At 43.8% G+C, this 18,899-nt stretch overlaps 2 protein-coding genes and 1 pseudogene across 2 annotated transcripts; 1 reads left to right on the top strand and 2 right to left on the bottom strand.

Moving 5' to 3' along the window:
* Nucleotides 1-11,152: 11,152 nt before the first annotated feature.
* Nucleotides 11,153-12,981, bottom strand: LOC136543960 (LRR receptor-like serine/threonine-protein kinase RGI1; annotated as a pseudogene).
* Nucleotides 12,982-13,426: 445 nt separating this feature from the next.
* On the top strand, nucleotides 13,427-16,864 carry LOC136546020 (ethylene-responsive transcription factor ERF119-like). Its single transcript, XM_066537997.1, has 5 exons — nucleotides 13,427-13,695; nucleotides 14,046-14,235; nucleotides 14,819-14,891; nucleotides 15,019-15,207; nucleotides 15,304-16,864. The coding sequence occupies exon 5, from the start codon at nucleotides 15,326-15,328 to the stop codon at nucleotides 16,157-16,159; it is 834 nt and encodes a 277-aa protein (XP_066394094.1). The 5' UTR covers nucleotides 13,427-13,695; nucleotides 14,046-14,235; nucleotides 14,819-14,891; nucleotides 15,019-15,207; nucleotides 15,304-15,325; the 3' UTR covers nucleotides 16,160-16,864.
* A 555-nt stretch (nucleotides 16,865-17,419) lies between these two features.
* Nucleotides 17,420-17,971, bottom strand: LOC136546019 (uncharacterized). Its single transcript, XM_066537996.1, has one exon. It carries the CDS (start codon nucleotides 17,969-17,971, stop codon nucleotides 17,420-17,422), a length of 552 nt encoding a protein of 183 aa, XP_066394093.1.
* Nucleotides 17,972-18,899: the final 928 nt, after the last annotated feature.

The following is an 18,899-nucleotide window of genomic DNA, read 5'->3' as shown; positions in this document are numbered from 1 at the left end:
CACCGATCGCTACCGGTCTAAGCAAGGCTAAGTAGTTATTCAATCCCGACCTAACAGGGTAAAAAGGTAATAAGGTAGGCAAGGATAGTAATAAATGCATCAACGGTTTCAATCAACTCCTACAACTTAATGCAACAATATATAAACTCATATATATATAAAGAATTACTTTTATAAAGTAGGAGACTTAGAATGCTCCGGGGCTTGCCTCGTTTGAACGAACTAGGTTGATGATCCACGCACTCGAGCAAGTCCTCTCCTTGCTCCTCTTCCTCTAGCACCTCCTGTGCCTGGATTTCTTATGGATCTGTCCTGGTCTGCTCTTCCTGAACTGCTACTAGCAACTCCTCCTGCGATCCTATATGATGCAGATGTATAAGTGCTCATGCATAGGTGCATCAGAGAGACAACATGTAATGATCATGATGCATGGAATGTAGATGAACATGTTTAACTTTATTGGACATAGTAGAAGTAAAGCTCTTCTACAAGGTAGCCAACATCATCCAAGAACATGTACTACTATACTACTACTACAACCACTATACTAACATGCTAAGTCACCACAGCAAGCTAAGATGCTTCAAAGATACACCAAAGCAAACATTATTAACTAAACATGCATTAAAAAGGTTAATTAAACCCTAATTGAAACTAGGTTTGAACAACAACGCCTATTTTGGTAGCACAGAAAAATCTGAGAAAATTACGGTAGCATAGTACTAGTCTAAGTAGACTACCATAAATTTTCATGGCATTTGGATAAGTAAAATAGCCTACACAAAAATAACAAGCTATGGCATAAATATGAGCATGAAAATACTTTGTACTATGAAAAGTGTCAAACAACAGATTTAATATTTTTCCTATATTCTACACAGTAAACAATCACTGCACAAAAATTATCATACACATGTTTTATACAATTTTTGCTCTCTATCAAAATAACAAAAATCATCAATTAAAGGCACTTGAACTACACATCAATATTTCTCTATAGAACATGCATGACATATATTTTTCCTACAAAGTACATCTCAAGAATAGATCAACCAAATTGGAATCATATTTTTCTGATGTATATTCTATTTATTAAGCATTTTCCAAGAAAATAGCAAATACAAGAATTAAATAAAACCCTATACAAAAGTATCACAAAACTGACATGCAACATTTTTATATTGTAGATCTACTTCTAAGAAACACAACAAAATTGGTCTCACTTGATTTGGAGCTAAAATGAGCAAACTATGGATTTTTGAAGCCTTTAAAAGCATTTTCCAGAAATCTTTTTCTTTTAAAACGAAAATCCAGCCGATGAAAACGCTGGGTGCACCCGGTACAGTGCACCCAGGTCTGTGCCTGAGGCACTGATGAGCGGGGCCCCGCGGGTCAATGGCCCCACCTGTCGGTCTTACGAAAACAGGGGGCGGCGCTGACCGGCGTGTTCTCGCCGACGGTGAGCTAGCCGGCGGTGTGGTCACCACCAGCAGCTCACCCGCGACGAGGCGAACGTGATGCACCAAGAGAGGGCACCGGAGGAGCTCCGGAATGAGCCTGATGGCGTGCATGGCGGCGCGGTGGCACGGCTCATCGGTGGAACGCCGACTCTAGCCACGACAAGGCCCGGTGAGGTGCGCGTGAGCATGGTGAGGTCATAGCGGACTCGTAGCACGAGAAATGAAGGAGGGAGAGGAAGCGGACCGAGGTCGACTGCGTGGACCATGAGCTCGCCGGAGCTTTGGCCATGGCGCGGAGAAGATAACCGGCCAACACTGCCTCTCACCTCGACGACGGCAGCCGCGAGTGAGCGCAAGCGAGGCAGGGGTCCAAGGCGGAGCTGCTGGCGGCGGGAATCGAGATAAGGGGTGGCAGTGAGGGAGCTTGACGCCTGTGGAGCGCGTCGACGAGCTCGGCAGCTCGAGCGCCCGCCCGGGATTTCGAAAAGGAGAATGAGAGGCAGGGGACAAGAGGGTTGGAGTGCGGCTCCTGGGTGCGGCTAGCCAGGCCTTGAAGGTAGCACGGCCGGTAGGGATGGGGCAGGTCGGTGGTGCCGCACGGCGAGCTCGCCGGTGCATGGCCACCACGCGACTCGCGTGCCCTGGCACGGTCAGAGCGCGGGTGTGGGCGAGCGGACGGCGGGCGCGGAGGCAGGCCGGGCCAGCTTCGACCGTGGGCCGAGAAGCGAGGGCACGACCCATTAAGGTGAAAAATGTGATTTTCCTTTTTATTTTCTTCCCCAAATTCATTCAAATGAATTTTTAAACCTTTTCAAAGTAATTTCAAAAGTTGGACCCAAAATAAAAGTTGCTCAGAAAAATGTACTCTACAACTTTGCCAAAAAGAGTAAGGCCAAAATCCAATTAGATTTTGAACTATAGATTTAAAGTTAATTTAAATCAAAAACCCTATTTTAGAAGATTATTTTTAAAAGCAAAATTTGGGAAAATTTGAATACCAACCTTGCTCCAAAATGCATGTGAAACATTTCTAAGTCATTTGTACTCCCAAACAATCATGTTAAACATTATTACAAGCACAAACACGACCCAGGTTTATTTAAACAGTAATGCAACATACATGTTTCACGAGCATGTTTCATATGTTTCAAAGCATTGTTTTAGTTATTATTTAACATGATTATGCATGTATGATTATGATGCTTGATGATGTATTATGTTCATGATTTGTAGAATGTTAATGCATGCTTAACACCGAGGTGTTACAGATCACCACTTCCATATTAGCCTTTCAAGTACCATACTTAGTTTGCCTATACATAGGCGGCAAGCCCCTACACTAGGGAGAAGTGACCTCTCTTCAAAGAACCATTCTTGACATTCACTTGAAATATCTTGATTGATTGATTCAAGTGATGGACTTAACTTGATGATTAACCTTGAATCCTTCTTTAAGTCCTTTTCTTTTCACTTGTTTAAGTCATTTTCATTCTAAATAAGCACTAGAACATAAACTTTATCTTCATCTTGAGCTTGGTCTTGATCTTCAATTGAGTACCAATTGTGTGTCAAGTACACTCCACAATCAAATGACCTTGTACTATTAGCTTGTTATGCTTGTAGATCAATCCAAACCAAACTTAGATACCTCAAACACTTGTAAACATGTTTTCAACTTGAGGACCTTTCAATCAAAGTGACTCTTGATCTAATAATTGTCAATTTTCTAGCAGATTCTGTACCCTTCAAAGAAAAATACATATCTCCCAATGTACAAACCTAAATGCCATGAAATTTGGTGGAGATGTGCTTCACTAAGTTATCTAGCATTTGTAAAAATTTGAGCTTCATTTGACTTCTAGATTGCTACTAGATTTTAATTCTTCCACCACTGCTATATGCTGAAAACTGCTGCATTATAGCTGAGAAGATTCACTACAAAACTGAAGTCTCTCTTATTCAATTCTCATGAAATTCATGCAGCAACTTATGCCATAAGTCTAGAGCATATATACCAAATTTCAAGCCAATCCAAATAGATTTGATCACTCAAACATGGCAAAGATCACATCTAGCTCAGATTCTCAATTATAGGACAAATTTCTTCACATGAGCAATGCTTCATCAAATGTGAATTTAACTTGAAATCAACTTATTTGAACACTTTCATAAGACATATATCCATTCAATCCACATACTAAAGGTCATCTTATGAATTTATTCAACACAAATCAATCCAAACTTGATTACTAAGCATTTATCCATTCAAACATCTCATAGCAAGCAACATTGCATATATATCCAATTCAATCAACTCATATGCACCCAAATAAATTAGATCAACAAAGATATACCTTGATTAGCTCATGATCATCCATAGCAAGCTTCAAGTCAAATATTTGCAAGCCATCAAATAATTCCAATAAATCATCACAACTTGAATGTTGCACTTGTATGTTGATAGCTCTTGGACTTCACTATCTTGTCATGGCATTAGGATAATAATCATCACTTGTCAATACTTGGCTCGATCTGTTCGGTAAGAAATTACTCAAGCACCAAAGTTTGGACACAAGGCAAAGTTGTATTCATTTTATGATCATATTGTACATGTCGGAGGGGGTATTTATAGGGAGTCTTTGTATCTTACATAAAATGACTATTTTACCCCTAACTCAAATATTTACAACCCTTTTCAACTATAAGAGCAAAGTAGTCATTTTACACTACTTCATTCTTCATCCCTCTATTCGGCCATCTTTCTTCTGGGAAATTCTACCTTTTGTCTTAGTCGATTTCTACTCTGCTTTTCTTTGTATAGCCAAGTTGTGAATTAAAGTTCTCTTATAACTTTTGCATCAAGCAATCTTTGAACTTCAGCTTTGGCAGCCTGGACTATGTCTTCGGCTAGTTTTCTCAACTTTTGCTTTTTTGGTCTGAATTTTGGATCGATGCCTAGTTTGTGTTCAATTATGTCTCTATTGACTCCTCCTAGATCATTGGATGACCAAGCGAATATATCTTTGTTGCTTTGAAGGAATTCCACAAGCTTGTCCTCTTCTTCTTGAGAAAGTCCAGTACCAATGATGACTTGTTTGTCTAGGACTAATGGATCAAGAGGTACTCTTTTTGTTTCTTCACAAGCTTGAGCTTTGGTTTGAGGCTTCACATTTTTCTATTTCTTCTTTTTCTTCTTCTTCAATGATTGCGTGAATATTCTTTTGTATGGGCCTTCCATTGAAATTGAATTTACTCTTCGAAAGTAGTTTCTTCTTTGACTATTATTTTTATGGTCCATGCTATTTCCACCCGTGATTGTCAATATTCTTCCTCTACTTGGGGTCATTGCATTATTGTTCACCGCTAAGACTGATGGAGAGTTGTTCTCTTGCTTGGCCTAGTTGTTTTGTGGGTTGTTGTTTGCAACTGAAGCTTTGGGTTGTGCCGATTGAACATTGGATTGCTGAGATTGATTTTGCCTCCATTGATTCTGCATGGGATGATACATTGCTAGTGGTTCATAGCTATATGCGGGAGGTGGCCCTAGAAGTAGTGCTTGGGCATGTCCATAATGCATTGGGTAATAAGTTTGTTGAGAACTTTGTTGTTCTTGCCTCACATGATTGATAATTTTTAATTAGCTTGGTGCCCTGTTTTCTTCTTGTGCTTCTTCGATGCTTTTCTTAACTTTGGGACACATTTTAGATGTATGTCTAGCCCATTTGCCATGAATAATGCAGTACATATCTTTAGGTTTTAAAGGTGCTCTGCCTCTTCCTCTTCCTCTTGTGGCAAAGCCTCCTCTTTCAAATGTTCTTTCATTGAATTGACTTCGCTGGTTATATTGATTTTGGTGAGCACAATCACTTTCGGCTGTTGAATTGTTGTCATTCTCAATTTGATAGACTTGATTGTGTGGTGTAAATGGTCTTCGCTCATAGTTGTTTGGTTTTAGAGGATGGAAGTTGTTGTTTTGCTTGATTTGAGCCCTGAAGTTCTTTTCTTCTTTGATTCTTTTTCTGTAGTTGTCATCTAACTTGCAATATTTTTGAATAAATTCGTAAAGCTCAGCGACTGTACTTGGTTTTTCTCAAGCAAGATGAGAAGCACATTGGCCTACTCGAAGCCCTTTAATTGTAGCTATTATTACCACTTCATCTGGGATATTTGGAATTTGTGCCTTGATTTGGATGAATCTTTTGAAATATTGGCTTAGGGGCTCTTTGATTTGCTGCTTGCAATTGAACAGATCTATGTCTATGAGGCCAGCTAGTTGAAATCCTTAAAAGTCAACAAGAAAGTTTGCTTTAAGTTGATCCTATGAGTGTATGGATTTTGCTTTCAGCGAAGAGTACCATTGTTGTGCAGTCCTTTAACTGCCATGACAAGAGATTTTGCCAATGTTGTTTCATCGCCGCCTCTAGAAATTACTGTAGCTTCAAAACTCATCAAGAATTGCCTCAGGTCAGATTGGCCATTGAAAGTTGGTATCATGTTAAATTTGTACCCCAAAGGCCATTGTGCTAGCTACAAGTTTATTAATAAGGGAGAGCTTGTGTCAATTGATATGGATGACTTTTGAGAATCTCTTCTCTTGACAAGCTTTTGTTGCTGAATTTGATTCATCAAAATGTATAACTTTATGGCTTGTATTTTGGAGTTGTTCATTTAGTTCACGAAGGGTGGCTTCGGCTTCTTCTATTCTATGTTTGAGAGACTTTTCTCTTGCTCTTGCGCAACATTCTTCAAGTTCTTTTTGCTTTCTCAGCACTTGCTCTTTTAATTCTTTGAGTCTTTTGCATCTTTTTTGAGACTTTGGTCTTCGACTGTTGGTGGGTCATCTTTGGTTATGTAAGGAAAATGGACCCTAGGCCCATTTACTTTGAATTTTGATGTTTGATGACCAACACAACCAAATTGGACTAATGAATTTACAAGTAATTGTTTTATAGTTCAATAGGGTGCAAGACGTGACTTGAACAAAGGCGACATAATGATCTAATGATCAACACCTCAAGAAAGACATTGGAAGATACATAGAAGACATACAAGATCAAGCAAAGTCCAAGACACGAAGATAGGAACCAAGCCGAACACAAGATCGTGAAGAAACAAGCTTCACAGAGGTGACCGGACGCAACCCTATGAGGACCAGACACGTCCAATCAGTTGCTCGGCAATAGCAGGCATCAGCAGCAGTGACTGGACACTGAGCGAAGGAGTGATCGGATGCATGGACTTCACTATTCATCGTCGAGGCAACAACTCAGTGAGGATCGGACACAGCGGCACTGGATGATCGGACGCACAAAGTGCAGCGTTCGATCATGTCCAGAGAGATTCTAGAGCGTTACAAATGCGACCGGACGTGTCCGATCGATGATGACCGAACTCGGCAGTGCGTTCAATCTCTACGCGCGTGCTCAACGGTCGGGACGACCGGACATGTTCGGTCAGTAGCAGAAAGCTATGTTTCACCCCCAACGGCTACTTTCTTCATGGGGCTTATAAATAGACCCCCCAACCGGCCATTTGAGATATGAAGTGAGGAAACATATCAAGGGTGTTGATACACCATTTTAGTGATCTCCACTTGCATAGTGCTTAGTGATTCATTAGGTGATTAGCGTAGGTGCTTTTGCGAAGTGCTAAGGTTGATTAGACCACCGCTTATGCACTTGCTCTAGGTTTAGGTCTAGTGTTTAGTGAGGTTTGCACATCTCTTATCACTCGGTGCTTTGCGCGCACTATTGTTGTACATCAGAGGGGCTTGTAGTCTTGCGGAGACCCACTTGCGTGTGAGAAAGGCCTGAGGCTATCCACGGAGTTACCCGACCGGTAGCTTGACCCTTGCGAGGAATTCCTTACGAGGGGCTCCAACGAGGACTAGAGGGAAGCTTGCGTGCTTCTCAATACCTTGATAAAAATACTGGAGTCGTCGACAGGAGTTTGCATATCTCTACCTTACTCTTTAGCTTCCGCATTTACATTACAATCTTGGTGTGTGCTTTACTTTCCTAGCTTAGTGATAGACTAGTTGATAGGTTTAGAACTTAGGTTGCATAACTCCTTTTGCGGTAGAGATAGCAACACACCTAGCAAAACCGTAGTTGCACATTTAGATAGATTACTTTACTGCATAGGTTTTGACTAGGTGAAATTAGAGGCCTTAGTTAGAAGTAGAATTTTAAGTTGTCTAATTCACCCCCCTTTTAGGCGTCACGGTCCCTTTCAATTGGTATCATAGCCGATTGGCTTAATTTAGACCTTTGGCTTCACCGCCACTGAGCCGACGCTATTTAGAGAGGTTGGGATGGATACCTCTAGGCCTCCGCACTTTGACGGCACTAACTTCCCCTACTATAAAGCTAGAATGACTTGTCACCTTGAGGCGGTAGATTTGGGTGTTTGGAGAGTCAACCGTGATGGAATGAAAACCATTAAGAATCCTGATAAACCCACAAAGAGTGAAGAAAAAGAAATTTATTTCAATGCTAGAGCTAAAAATTGCTTGTTTGAATCTTTTAGCATGGATATGTTTAACCAAGTGTTCACTTTAAATACGGTGCATGAAATTTGGTTAAAACTCCAAGAGCTCCATGACAGCACAACTAATGTCCGTGAACAAAAACATTGTCTAGCTAAATAAAATTATGATTCCTTTAAAATGAATGATGATGAGCTTGTTCGTGATATATATTCTCATTCGAATCTAATTATCAATAAGCTCCATTCAATAGGATTAACAAAGCTAGATGATACGAACATTGTGGGAAAGATCATCTCCATGCTATCACAAAAGAAATATGCAAGCATCATCATCATCCTTCACAACATGGAGGACTTGAGCACTATGACCCTAGTCATAGTCATTGGCAAGATAGTGGCATTTGAAATGTCACGGAAGATGGGTCAAGAAGAAGCCTTGTCATCAAGCAAAGGCAAAGCTCTCGCATGTAGTGAGAAAAAAAATGAAGGGCAAGCAAGTTGAGACAAGCTCAAGCTCAAGCTCCTCAAGTGAAGATGAAGAAGAAGATGAGGATGATGATGATGATGATGATGATGATGATGATGATGATGATGATGATGAGGATGATGATGATGATGAAGATTTAAGTGATGATGATCAATCTTCCTCCTCTACCTCCAACCTTGATGAAGAATCAATCAAACTTATCAACAAGGTGGAGAAGATGATCCAAAGGCTCAATGTCAAGGGTGTGCCCATCTAAATTTAAGATTTCATCTTCACCAATCAAAGAAATGAGCAAAGAAAGAAAGAATGCTATGGATGCGGCGAGTTTGGGCACTTTGTGGAAGTTTATCCAAACAAGCCCACACCCAAGACAAATAAAAATACGTGCAGGGACAAAGCCCTCACATCAATAAGATCATGGGATGATTCTTTAAGTGAAGAAGAAGACGATCACAAGAGGCGAGGCCACAAGCACTCATCATCAAGCTTTTCTCATGTGTGCCTTATGGCACGAGGTAACAAAAGCTCATCCTCTAGCGAGAGTGAGAGTGATAGTAATGATGAAATGCCTTCTCTTAATGAACTTGTGCAAGAAAATCTTAAATATGCTAAGGCTTGCACTAGCCAACAAAAGAAGCTAAAAATGTTGTAAGAAAAGCTAGATAGTTCACAAGAAGCATATAAAACCTTGCTTGAACAATATGAGACATTTACTAATCTCAGTATTGAACTATCTACTAAAGTTGAGCAACTTGAGGCTAGTGCAACAACAAATGCATGCACAATCAATGATGAGCAACTTGTAAAGAAAAATAAAAAATTAAAAGAAAAGTTAGCTAGCTCACAAGATACTTATAAAAGTTTGCTTGCTAAAATGGAAACCATGTGCAAACATTATGATGAGCTAACTAATAAAGTTACTAATCTTGAAGTCGTCGGTACAACCCTCACCAAGGCACCTAAAAAGAAAATTTCTATCTCTGACATGCCTAAAAAGGATGCTTCTACTTCTTGCAATGATTTATGTTTAGACTCACCCTTGTGCAACCAAGTTTGTATTGAGAAAGTTGTTATAGATACATGCACACAAGAGGTCACAATGGAGAATGAGCAACTCAAGCAAGAAGTGGCTCGCCTTACCAAGGACTTGACTCAAGTAAAAGGCAAAACGGAGCAAGCCCGACATCATCAAGATAACACCGTTAAGGGAGTGAAGAAGCTTGATGAAGGACAAACCATGATTTGCTATGTGTGCCACAAGAAAGGCCACAAGTCCTATGAGTGCAAGATGAAGAATGAGGGAGGAGCTAAGAAGAAAGAGAAAAACAAAAAGGAAACAAGCAAGCTCTCCAACACCTACACCAACAAGGTGGACAAAAAGGCCTCCACATCTTATCTCTTGAAGAAGAAGAAAATGACAAGGTGGTGGCCATCAAGGTGAATAAGCAAGCTAACAATGGGGCCAAACGCATTTGGGTGCCAAAGAAGATCATTTCCAACATAAAGATCACCAAAAAGATTTGGATTCCGAAAGGGAAGTGAGAAGTCCGATGGACTTCGGGGAATTTGGAGACTTGGCAAAGTATGGGTGCATTTCATGGGGTGCATCATTATGCATCTGTTCTAATGTGTGGAAGGTTGGTTGGCTCACTTTCTTTTTCTGCAGCATATCTTGCTTGCTTTGGATTGTGAGATGCCATGAATTTGTTGTGATGTTGCTTTCGAAACAACAGTGTTATTCAATTTCAATTGGATTGTGAGATCACATGAATCCCTGAGTAGTCAAATAGATCTTGAACAAGAGTGGAGGCTTGCAAGAAGTGTTAGTGGCAGTGGCATAGCTTACCCTATTTTAAGTTCGGATGCAAAAGTTATGACTATTTTAAGAAATGAAGTTCGAATTAGGGTTTTGTGTGGACACAAGATGTAGATTTTTTATGGTAAGGACAAGGGTTGATGGAAGACAATGGAGCGATCACACAAACGGAATTCAAACACGATCTAAACTAGCAACAAGATCTTAACTTAGGACACAAACTCAACATGTGGACTCTGAAATTGAAATATACAAAAGCTATGGCGTAAAAGGTTATAGTACAAGAAAATAAATATGGCGGGAGACTATGTGACGAAGGCAAAAATACTCAAACTAGGGTAATATGCGAAACATGGATGAAACAACTACTCTCAATACATGTTAGATTCACATGTAACTAAAAATATAATGAAACATGGTTGAAATAACTACTCTCAATACATGTTTCGTTCTTTGTTTCATAGATATTTAATTCCACTAAAGTTCAAAAGCCAACAAAGTTTTATCCATATGAAACTTAATTCTTCTTTTTCTAGAAAAATATTGATACATTATTTATTAAAAATATTTATGTTGCAAACTATTAAATGTGGTTAAAACTCAAATGAAACTTTCGTTCAAGCCTAAACGGACCAAACAGTTTCTCCGGTCTTCAAAGGGCACTTTTGGTTGTCTGCTCCTACCCTCAGCTAGGCCCTACGCTTGCGAGAATAGGCTATTGTTTGGTTGACGCAACTGTCTAACCAGGCTCACGTCATGTAAGATTTCCTTGCATCTACCAGAGAAACGCAAGATCGTAGGCCCCTGAACTTGTCTTCGGATGTCACTTAGGTCCACAAACTCTCTAATCGTACTTCTGGCACCCTAATGTTGTTTAAGTATGCCACTTAGGTCCATAACTCATTGAAACAAGGTTTTGGCTGATGTGGTGTGAATAGAGCGCACGTGAGCCGTGCATGAGCCTGGTTTGGGGCATGCAAATAAGTAGAGCGATCCCTGCGAGCCGCCGAGCACGATGCGGTAGTGCACGTCCCACTCCAGCTGCACGCTAGCACCACGCCGCTCGTGGAGCACCGCGCCCAGGCTACCGTTGGCCATGTAGTCGTACATGAGCAGCCGGGTGCTCTTGTTCTAGCAGCACCCGAGGAACCGCACCATGTTCTTGTGTCGGATGGAGCCCAACATGTGAACCTCCACCGAGAACGAGTCTCGGACGCGGCCGCTCGTGCCGTCGTCCACCTTGCATGTCGCCATTGCGGGCGTGTGGGTGCTGGGCCATAGCTTCTTCACGGCGATCACCTCGCCGGTGTCGATGCTCACGCGGTACACCACGCGCAGAGCAACCCTTGCCGATGATGTTGCCGTCCACCAGGCCCCTCACCACCTAGTCGACGGAGAAGCTCACCTTCTAGAACGGCGTGAACTGCCACGGCCACGACAGCTCACCGTCGCTCTCGGAGTCGCTGCCACTGCTATTCTTCCCTCCAAAGCCCATCCGCCACGCTCAAAGTATGCCGATCATGCCGAGGACCATCGCCACCATCGCGGTTATTAGCAGCGCGATGGCGAGCTTGAGGCGGTGCACGCGCTGAGCGTCTTTGGCCGTGTTCGTCACTGGGTGACCGTTGGCGTCGATGCTCACGAAGCATACGCCCCCGCCTTTGGTGCAGAGCTCCAGGTTGCGGCACTGCCCGAGCGCCGACGGTATCGGCCCCGACAGCGAGCTGCCGTTGAGCACAAGCCTGCTCAGCGTCTCCAGCCTGCCGAGCGCGTCTGGCACGGCGCCATTGAGCCTATTGTGCGAGACGTCGAGCTCCTGCAGGGTGTGCACCACGGCGAGCGACTCCGGCAGTGGCCCGGTGAGAGAGAGTTGTTGCTGAGGTCAAGCATCTGGAGCTGCGAGCAGTTTCCCAGCTCGGCCGGCACCGGCCCGGCCAGCTGGTTGCTCCTGAGGATGAGGAAGTTGATGCTCTTCATGCCGGACACGGACGTCGGGATGGACCCAACAATGCGGTTGCTACCGAGGCGTAGGCGCATGAGGCTGGCGGCCTTTCCGATCTCCGGCGGCAGCAGGCCGGAGAGGTTGTTGACAGGAGCAGCAGATTGGTGAGGTTGCGGAGCAGGAAGAGGCCTGACGGTATGATGCCGGTGAGGTGGTTGTGCGAGAGGTCGAGCGCCTGGAGGTTGGACAGGGACGCGAGCATGGGCGGGATGGCGCCCTCCAACTGGTTCTGCCACACGAAGAGCACCTGCAGCGCCGTCAGCCGGCCGAGATCGGGCGGGATGAGGCCGGAGATCTCGTTGGTGTCGACCTACAGCTGCACCAGCGACGTGGCGTTGGCGAGCTCCGACGAGATGGTGCCGGTGATGTTGTTGTCGCTGAGCATGAGGTCCTGCAGCGCCGTGAACCGACCCAGCGACGATGGGATGGTGCTGGAGATGGAGTTGATGGAGAGGTCGAGCGAGATGAGCGAGGTGAGGTTGCCGAAGGAGTCTGGGATGGGGCCCGTGAGCGCGTTCTGCCACAACAACAGCTTCTGCAGCTGCGGCAGCGCGCCGAGTGACGGGGGGAGCGGGCCGGACAGCGAGTTCTCGTAGAGGTAGATGTTAGTGAGGTTAGAGCATTTCCCTAGCTCCGGCGGGATGGCGCCGAAGGGCGCCGTGGTGTAGATGGACAGCGTCTGGAGGCTCTGGAGCTGGCCCAGCGACGCCACGTGCGCTCTGTCCATGCCACGTCGGCAAAAACCTTGTTCCGATGAGTTATGGACCTAAGTGGCATACTTAAACGACATTAGGGTGCCGGAAGTACGATTAGAGAGTTTATGGACCTAAATGGCACCCGAAGACAAGTTCAAAGGTCTACTATGCATTTACCTCTATGTAAAATAAACAATATAATAACACTTGTTTTTAATATTTTACCTCATGCTTATATTATGGTGTGAGCAACCAAACACGGTCTCTTTAGCCTGGCTAGATTTATACAAATAAGCAAACATAGTAAGCTTGCACACGTGTCATGCTGCGAGCCAGGCGTGCCGAATAAGAGGACCAAACAGGCCAAAGTAGCACGGGCCCATGCCCAAGGCGCAAAGGCTACTTTTTATAATAATGACAACATTTTAATTTCGTTTTTTTCTTCTTCTCACTGCTAGTCGTTGAGTACCCGTTGCGCCTGCGCACACGCAAGTTTCGCACCGCCGTCGACCTCCGCTTCTTACAACAGGAAGCCATTAAAACCCCTCGCCGCCACCCTTCTTCCCTGCCGGAGAAACCAAAAGCATCCAAATCCGTTCCTTCTGAACCCATCTGCCACGCCCTCCGGAGTCCTGATCAAGCCCCGATCTGCTTCAACCCCCTGATTCCCTCCAGTCCCGTCGGCTTCACGGCCCCAATCAGTCCCCGGCCCGGGCTCCGCAGGTCGCCGTCGCACCCCAGCTCGTGTAAGTGGCGTGTCGAGTCGAATTGCGTTTCTTCGTTCGCGGGACCTGCGTGGGGTTTCCTAATTCGGATGATCTCTTTTCTCTCCGCCTGCCCTATTTATTTTCTCTGGACTTCTCGTTCTTGGGAAATTTGGGCGGGCAATCCGGTAGGGTTCTTGGAGTTCCGTACGATTTCGAGCAGTTCTTTTCTCTCTCTTTTATCTTCCTTTCCTTTTTCCGGCGATTTTCAACTTTCTCTAATTGTAAGCGGAAAAAATGTAATCTTTCTTTCTTCTTATATCTAAATTTCCCCAGTTCCTCCTCTTTGTTAGAATTTGACACAAGTTCTTCGGTGTTTGTGCGACAAGCAGCAGAGAACAGGGGGTGGAGTATCCCTCGCCGCCGCCGCACGGCACGCGCGCGCTGTTGATTTATGTCGCCTGCACTGCTCCAGCTTCATGGTTCTGAGCTCCCGTCACCCTCCTCCTCTTGCTCTCTTCTCCTCCAGCCTTGGAAGAGGGGCGCCGCCAGAGCCTGTTGGTTTCGCTTCAGGATCTCCAGGTAACTTTCCGCATGCCTGATTGAGCTACATTACGGCCAAGTTGGTGGTGCGAAGATTTCTTTTTCTGTTGTAGTCTCCAACCCTGTTACCCTGCTTATATAGTCTCCTATATGAATCAGACAATCAGACTACGTTATCCAAAGATTTCTGTTGCCTATCTGTCCGATGGTACCTCCTTCAGTTGTCGCTGTTGTGTTTTTTCCCCAATTTAGCAATCAGGGATGCTTGCTTTTTTGTAGTAGCAAACCATCAAAGGTTTTTTTTTCTGTTGCCATGAAAACTGATCTGTTGTTCACATATTAGTGCAATAATTGCCTGCTTGTTCAGTCTACTCACATGTACCAATTTGAAGATAACCATGTTGCAATGTTGGTCTGATTTCAATTTGGAGCTGGATGATAACTGATCTGTACATTCTGGTATATGAACATAATAATATTACCTCTTATTAGTTTGGCACATGCAAAGATGGAGGTTTACATCAGTTCATATCTGTTTGCTCATGTATTGCAAGAGTTCATATATTCAAGTAATGTTTGCATTTCAGTTTAAGTTTTCCATAGTAGTTTATATTGGTTTCAGATTTGGATTTGGTGTCAAGTACTCTGGGTTCCTGCATATGAGTTGAAGAATCCCCAAATAACAAGCAATCTTGGTAAGTGTTAAACTATATGGAACTATACTTTCAAACAATTAAGAGTGAACAGAGTATCTGCTATTTGCCTTCTCTTAACTTGGGTGAGCCCTTGTCTTACAATCTTGTCTGATTTAAATGCTACCAGGTTTGGTTTGGGTGGATTGTGTTTTGCACCCCTCCTCTAAGTTCAACAGTCGGCCTGAATTTTAATTTCTGAGACATCTTTGGCAAAGGAAACTAATCTCCCTTTCTCCAACTCTGTTCAGAAGTTAAAAGAGAACCATCTTTGTGATTTGATAAATTCGTTGCTCAAGTTGTAGACGTACCTTACTTGGTATGTGGACTCGTGGAGGAATCTTCTCTTTCATATGTGTGATGATAGTAAACCTTGTATTAGCAGATTTGATGAAATCAGTTTCCGTATGTGCAGATTGCTGTTGCGTGGGATCTGGATGTTGCGCTACAAGAAGATCTACTCTATGCGGAAGGTCCGCATTTTCTGCTGCGATCCTGATGTAACTGAGTCCTCCGATGATGAGGATGATCAGAACTCCAAGAAAGAAAAGAAAATTATAAGAGAGGTTCTAGTTCCGGTTAGGAAATATAAGACCTCGAGACCTCTAAAAGCCATCATGCCATGTCGAATAAAGGATCTGAAAAGTCCAGAGAGGAAGGTACCATTGAGCAGGTACCGTGGTGTGCGCCTGCGGGACTCAGGTCGGTGGCAAGCAGAGATTCGCAATCCTTTGACAAAGAGACGGGAGTACAGTTTACATGACACTGAGGAGGCTGCTGCTGCAACATATCAGGCAAAATGGTTCCAGTTCCACCCAGAGATGCTGGCAATGAAAGCTCAAGAGCCTGTGCCAAAACATGCAGCTTTGTCCAGCTCGTCCTTGGTTTCCTGTGCCTCTTCATCTGTGTTATGCAAGCAGAGCGTACAAGAAGCGCAGCAGAATGGAGTATCCATGGAGATTTCAGAGGATGAGCTTCTCCACCATGAGCCTATGGATGAAAGCTTACTGAACTCCTCCACCCCTATGGAAACTTCAGAGGATGCCATGCTAAACTGGAAAGATGAGCTTCCTTTCATTGACTCTGTCAGCCCAACTGATGAACCCCCACTCGACGATCTCACCAGGCTGGAAGCTATGTTCCCCATCAGTGATTTTATTGATGCTACATATGAACCTCTGGATGATGAATATATTGGGTTGGCTGACATTAGCCACCTGCCTCTTCAATTCAAGGAACCAGAGTTCGATCTGGATGCAGAGCTTGATTGAAGTGGGCTCGACTTCGTTTCAATGGAAAGTGAACTCGAGTTACTATGAGGTTGCATCAGAAATGCCTCCTACTGAAACCTTGGATGTGACTTCTTTTCAATGGAAAATGAATTCGAGTTACTGTGAGGTTGCATCAGAGATGCTTCCTATGAAACCTGCTCTTCACGGTGTTCAGTTCTGCGAAAACCTGCTGATGATGCTGTTACCTTCTGCAGAAACCTGCTTTTGGTGGTGTTTACTATGCAGGAACTTGCTCTTGATTCTTACTTGAGCTTGAGATTTCAGTCTGTTCACGGATGGCTGGGGTGCATGTTGGTGGGGTGTGGAGAGAAGTCGACCTATGAATGTTGTCTGGAACTGTCCTAGAGGAACTTGCCTGTGTGTGCTAGTATCTAACTAGTTCTAACTTCAGAGCTGATGCTGATGCTGATGAATCATCTGTGCATGCCAGGCTGCCAGCAGCCTGTTGGTTCTTCTTGTGCATATTTAGGCATGTATATCTAACTACATCTGTTAGTGATATGTTTCTGCCTGTAATATATGCATGTACCTATAAGATTTCCTTGCTAACTGTACGGAGCAGCATCGCTTGAGCGAATGGATATTGGATTAATTAATTACAGTTAATCATGCTGAGAAAGTATTTAGTTTTAGAAAGTTGGATAAAGAAATTTAGAATATTACTCCATCTGAATAGGTTTGATAAGTATATATATTTTTCCTTTTTTGTGTCATCTAAATTGAACATAATGAGTGCAATTTCCTTCTGAAGAGGAGTTATCTATCTGCACTTTGTGACATTTTTAGTTCGAGAACTGCTTTCTGCAGTTTGGATACCAAGTAGTGGTTCATTTTCTCTCTCTCTTGACACAGAGACACGCTGAAATGTTTCTAGAGTTGTGCATCTACAACACCATACACTGAAAGTTGGTATAGGCATATCCTGAAGTGGTGGTAATGACAGTCAGCATTGCTCTTAAATAGTCAAGATTAAGATCCACATTCTTCTGAATATAATTTAAGCTCCAAAAACTCTACTGAAAATATTATGCATGATTTTGTTCCCGATGCAATATCTGTAGTGTAGGAGTTACATTACAACGTAACGCTAAGAAAATTCTAATTCAAAAAGGCTGAAGAAGCATATAGGTATAATTTTCCATATAATGCACGCAACAGTTTATTTTGTTTCAAAAGTTAGAGGCAGCAAGAACCGAAAAATGGCTCCTATAGCCTTCCAATTAAGCCAAGGTCGCCAGTTCAGTAGACGGCGCCGCACTCGAAGGAGACGTCGCAGCCCGGGACGGGGCTGAGCTTGATGGCGTGCTTGACCTTGCTCATGAAGACGGGGAGGAAGGACATGGCCTGGCAGATGCAGGCGTTGTCAATGCCCATGAGGCGGCGGCAGCAGGCGGTGTCGTAGGGGTCGCGGCCGCCGTGCCCGAAGCCGTGCCGCCGGCTGTGGGTGCGCTCGCGCTCGTGCTCGTGCCCGTGCTCGTGGTCGTGGTGGTCCGCCTGCGTCTCGTAGGACGCCGCTGAAGCCGATGAGCCGTTGCTGTGCAGCTGCAGCGGCTGTGCCGGGTTGGGCCCGGAGAAGGTGCGCAGGCTGCAGGCCTCGTTGGCCAGGTTGAACTGCGAGCGGCAGAACACCTGCGCCGCGGCGCGGCTGTCTGCTGCAATGAAGGCGAACAGCAGGAGCACAAGAGAAGGCATTGGTGGTGACCATCTCTTCTTGATGTCCATGGTGATCTTCAGAGCTGCAGGAGATGTTGGTTTCGTGGGTTTTTGATCAGGGGATGGTTCCTGTGGCATTTCAGGGGGTTTAAGTAGTGAGAATTCGAAGCTGGTTTAGGAGGGAATCCGGTGGTTTTTGGTGCTGCATTGTTTTTCTGGTGGAAGTTAGGAGGGGGGATCAGATGAGAATGAGATTGTTAGGGGTTTTACATTTGCAGGGTGAATCGGTTGCTCATGCTTTTCAGGTGTTGCTCATGCTTAAGCTGTGACTGTTGACACGTTTGATCTTGACCTTGACTTTGCAATTTTTTCTCCTTTCTGTGTTGATTCCCTGAAAATTTACTGCAAAGTCACTTTGAGATGTAGCTGAAGGCAATAAATTGGATGGTTTGACGTTTAACAATGTTTCATAAGTCTTCTCTAACTCAACTTGGATGCAGGAAGCACGCCTATCGACTATCGTGGTGGGGCCAGTTGGACGAACATTTCCTGAGCTTAGTTTGGCCTTTCTTCAATTCCATATTTTTTCACTAAAGAAATATTCCATAATTATTTCTTTGTTTAGTAAACTTCTCCTTGGAGAAAATCAACATGAGGTAAGTGTGGGAAGCTTGCAGGTTTAAAGCTTTAGAACAGAGAGGCAAAAGATTGCTTGCTGCTACCAGTTTGCAGAATTCAATTCTGTTGGCATTCTGTCAAATCAATTGGGTTCTGTCATTTTTGTGAGTCTTTCCTCCTTCGCTTCACCTACGATATCTCTGTAGTTTCTCTTTTGAATGGCGAGTTAATCAAACTAGATCAGTGTAGAGCCAGTTTGGCAGGTTGATCAGGGATATTATTGCCTTGCAAGCTGAGCAATTCCCAGATGCAACTCATTTCCTGAATCTCGATTTCTTACACATAGATGCGATAAAAAAATACTGCAGTTCATGGGCAGGCAAGTATATATTCTGCGGTGCGAGGTATTTCTGAATATTTGAATCGATTTATCAATCAGAAGTTGAGA

Source organism: Miscanthus floridulus, chromosome 3, assembly GCF_019320115.1.
Source record: "Miscanthus floridulus cultivar M001 chromosome 3, ASM1932011v1, whole genome shotgun sequence".
NCBI classification, from domain to species: domain Eukaryota; kingdom Viridiplantae; phylum Streptophyta; class Magnoliopsida; order Poales; family Poaceae; genus Miscanthus; species Miscanthus floridulus.
This window is presented reverse-complemented; position numbering and strand designations above follow the sequence as displayed.

Bases quoted from the DNA above. Each gene is read 5' to 3' on its own strand.
- LOC136546019 (XM_066537996.1), bottom strand. From the start codon at position 17,971: ATGCCACAGGAACCATCCCCTGATCAAAAACCCACGAAACCAACATCT.
- LOC136546020 (XM_066537997.1), top strand. From the start codon at position 15,326: ATGTTGCGCTACAAGAAGATCTACTCTATGCGGAAGGTCCGCATTTTC.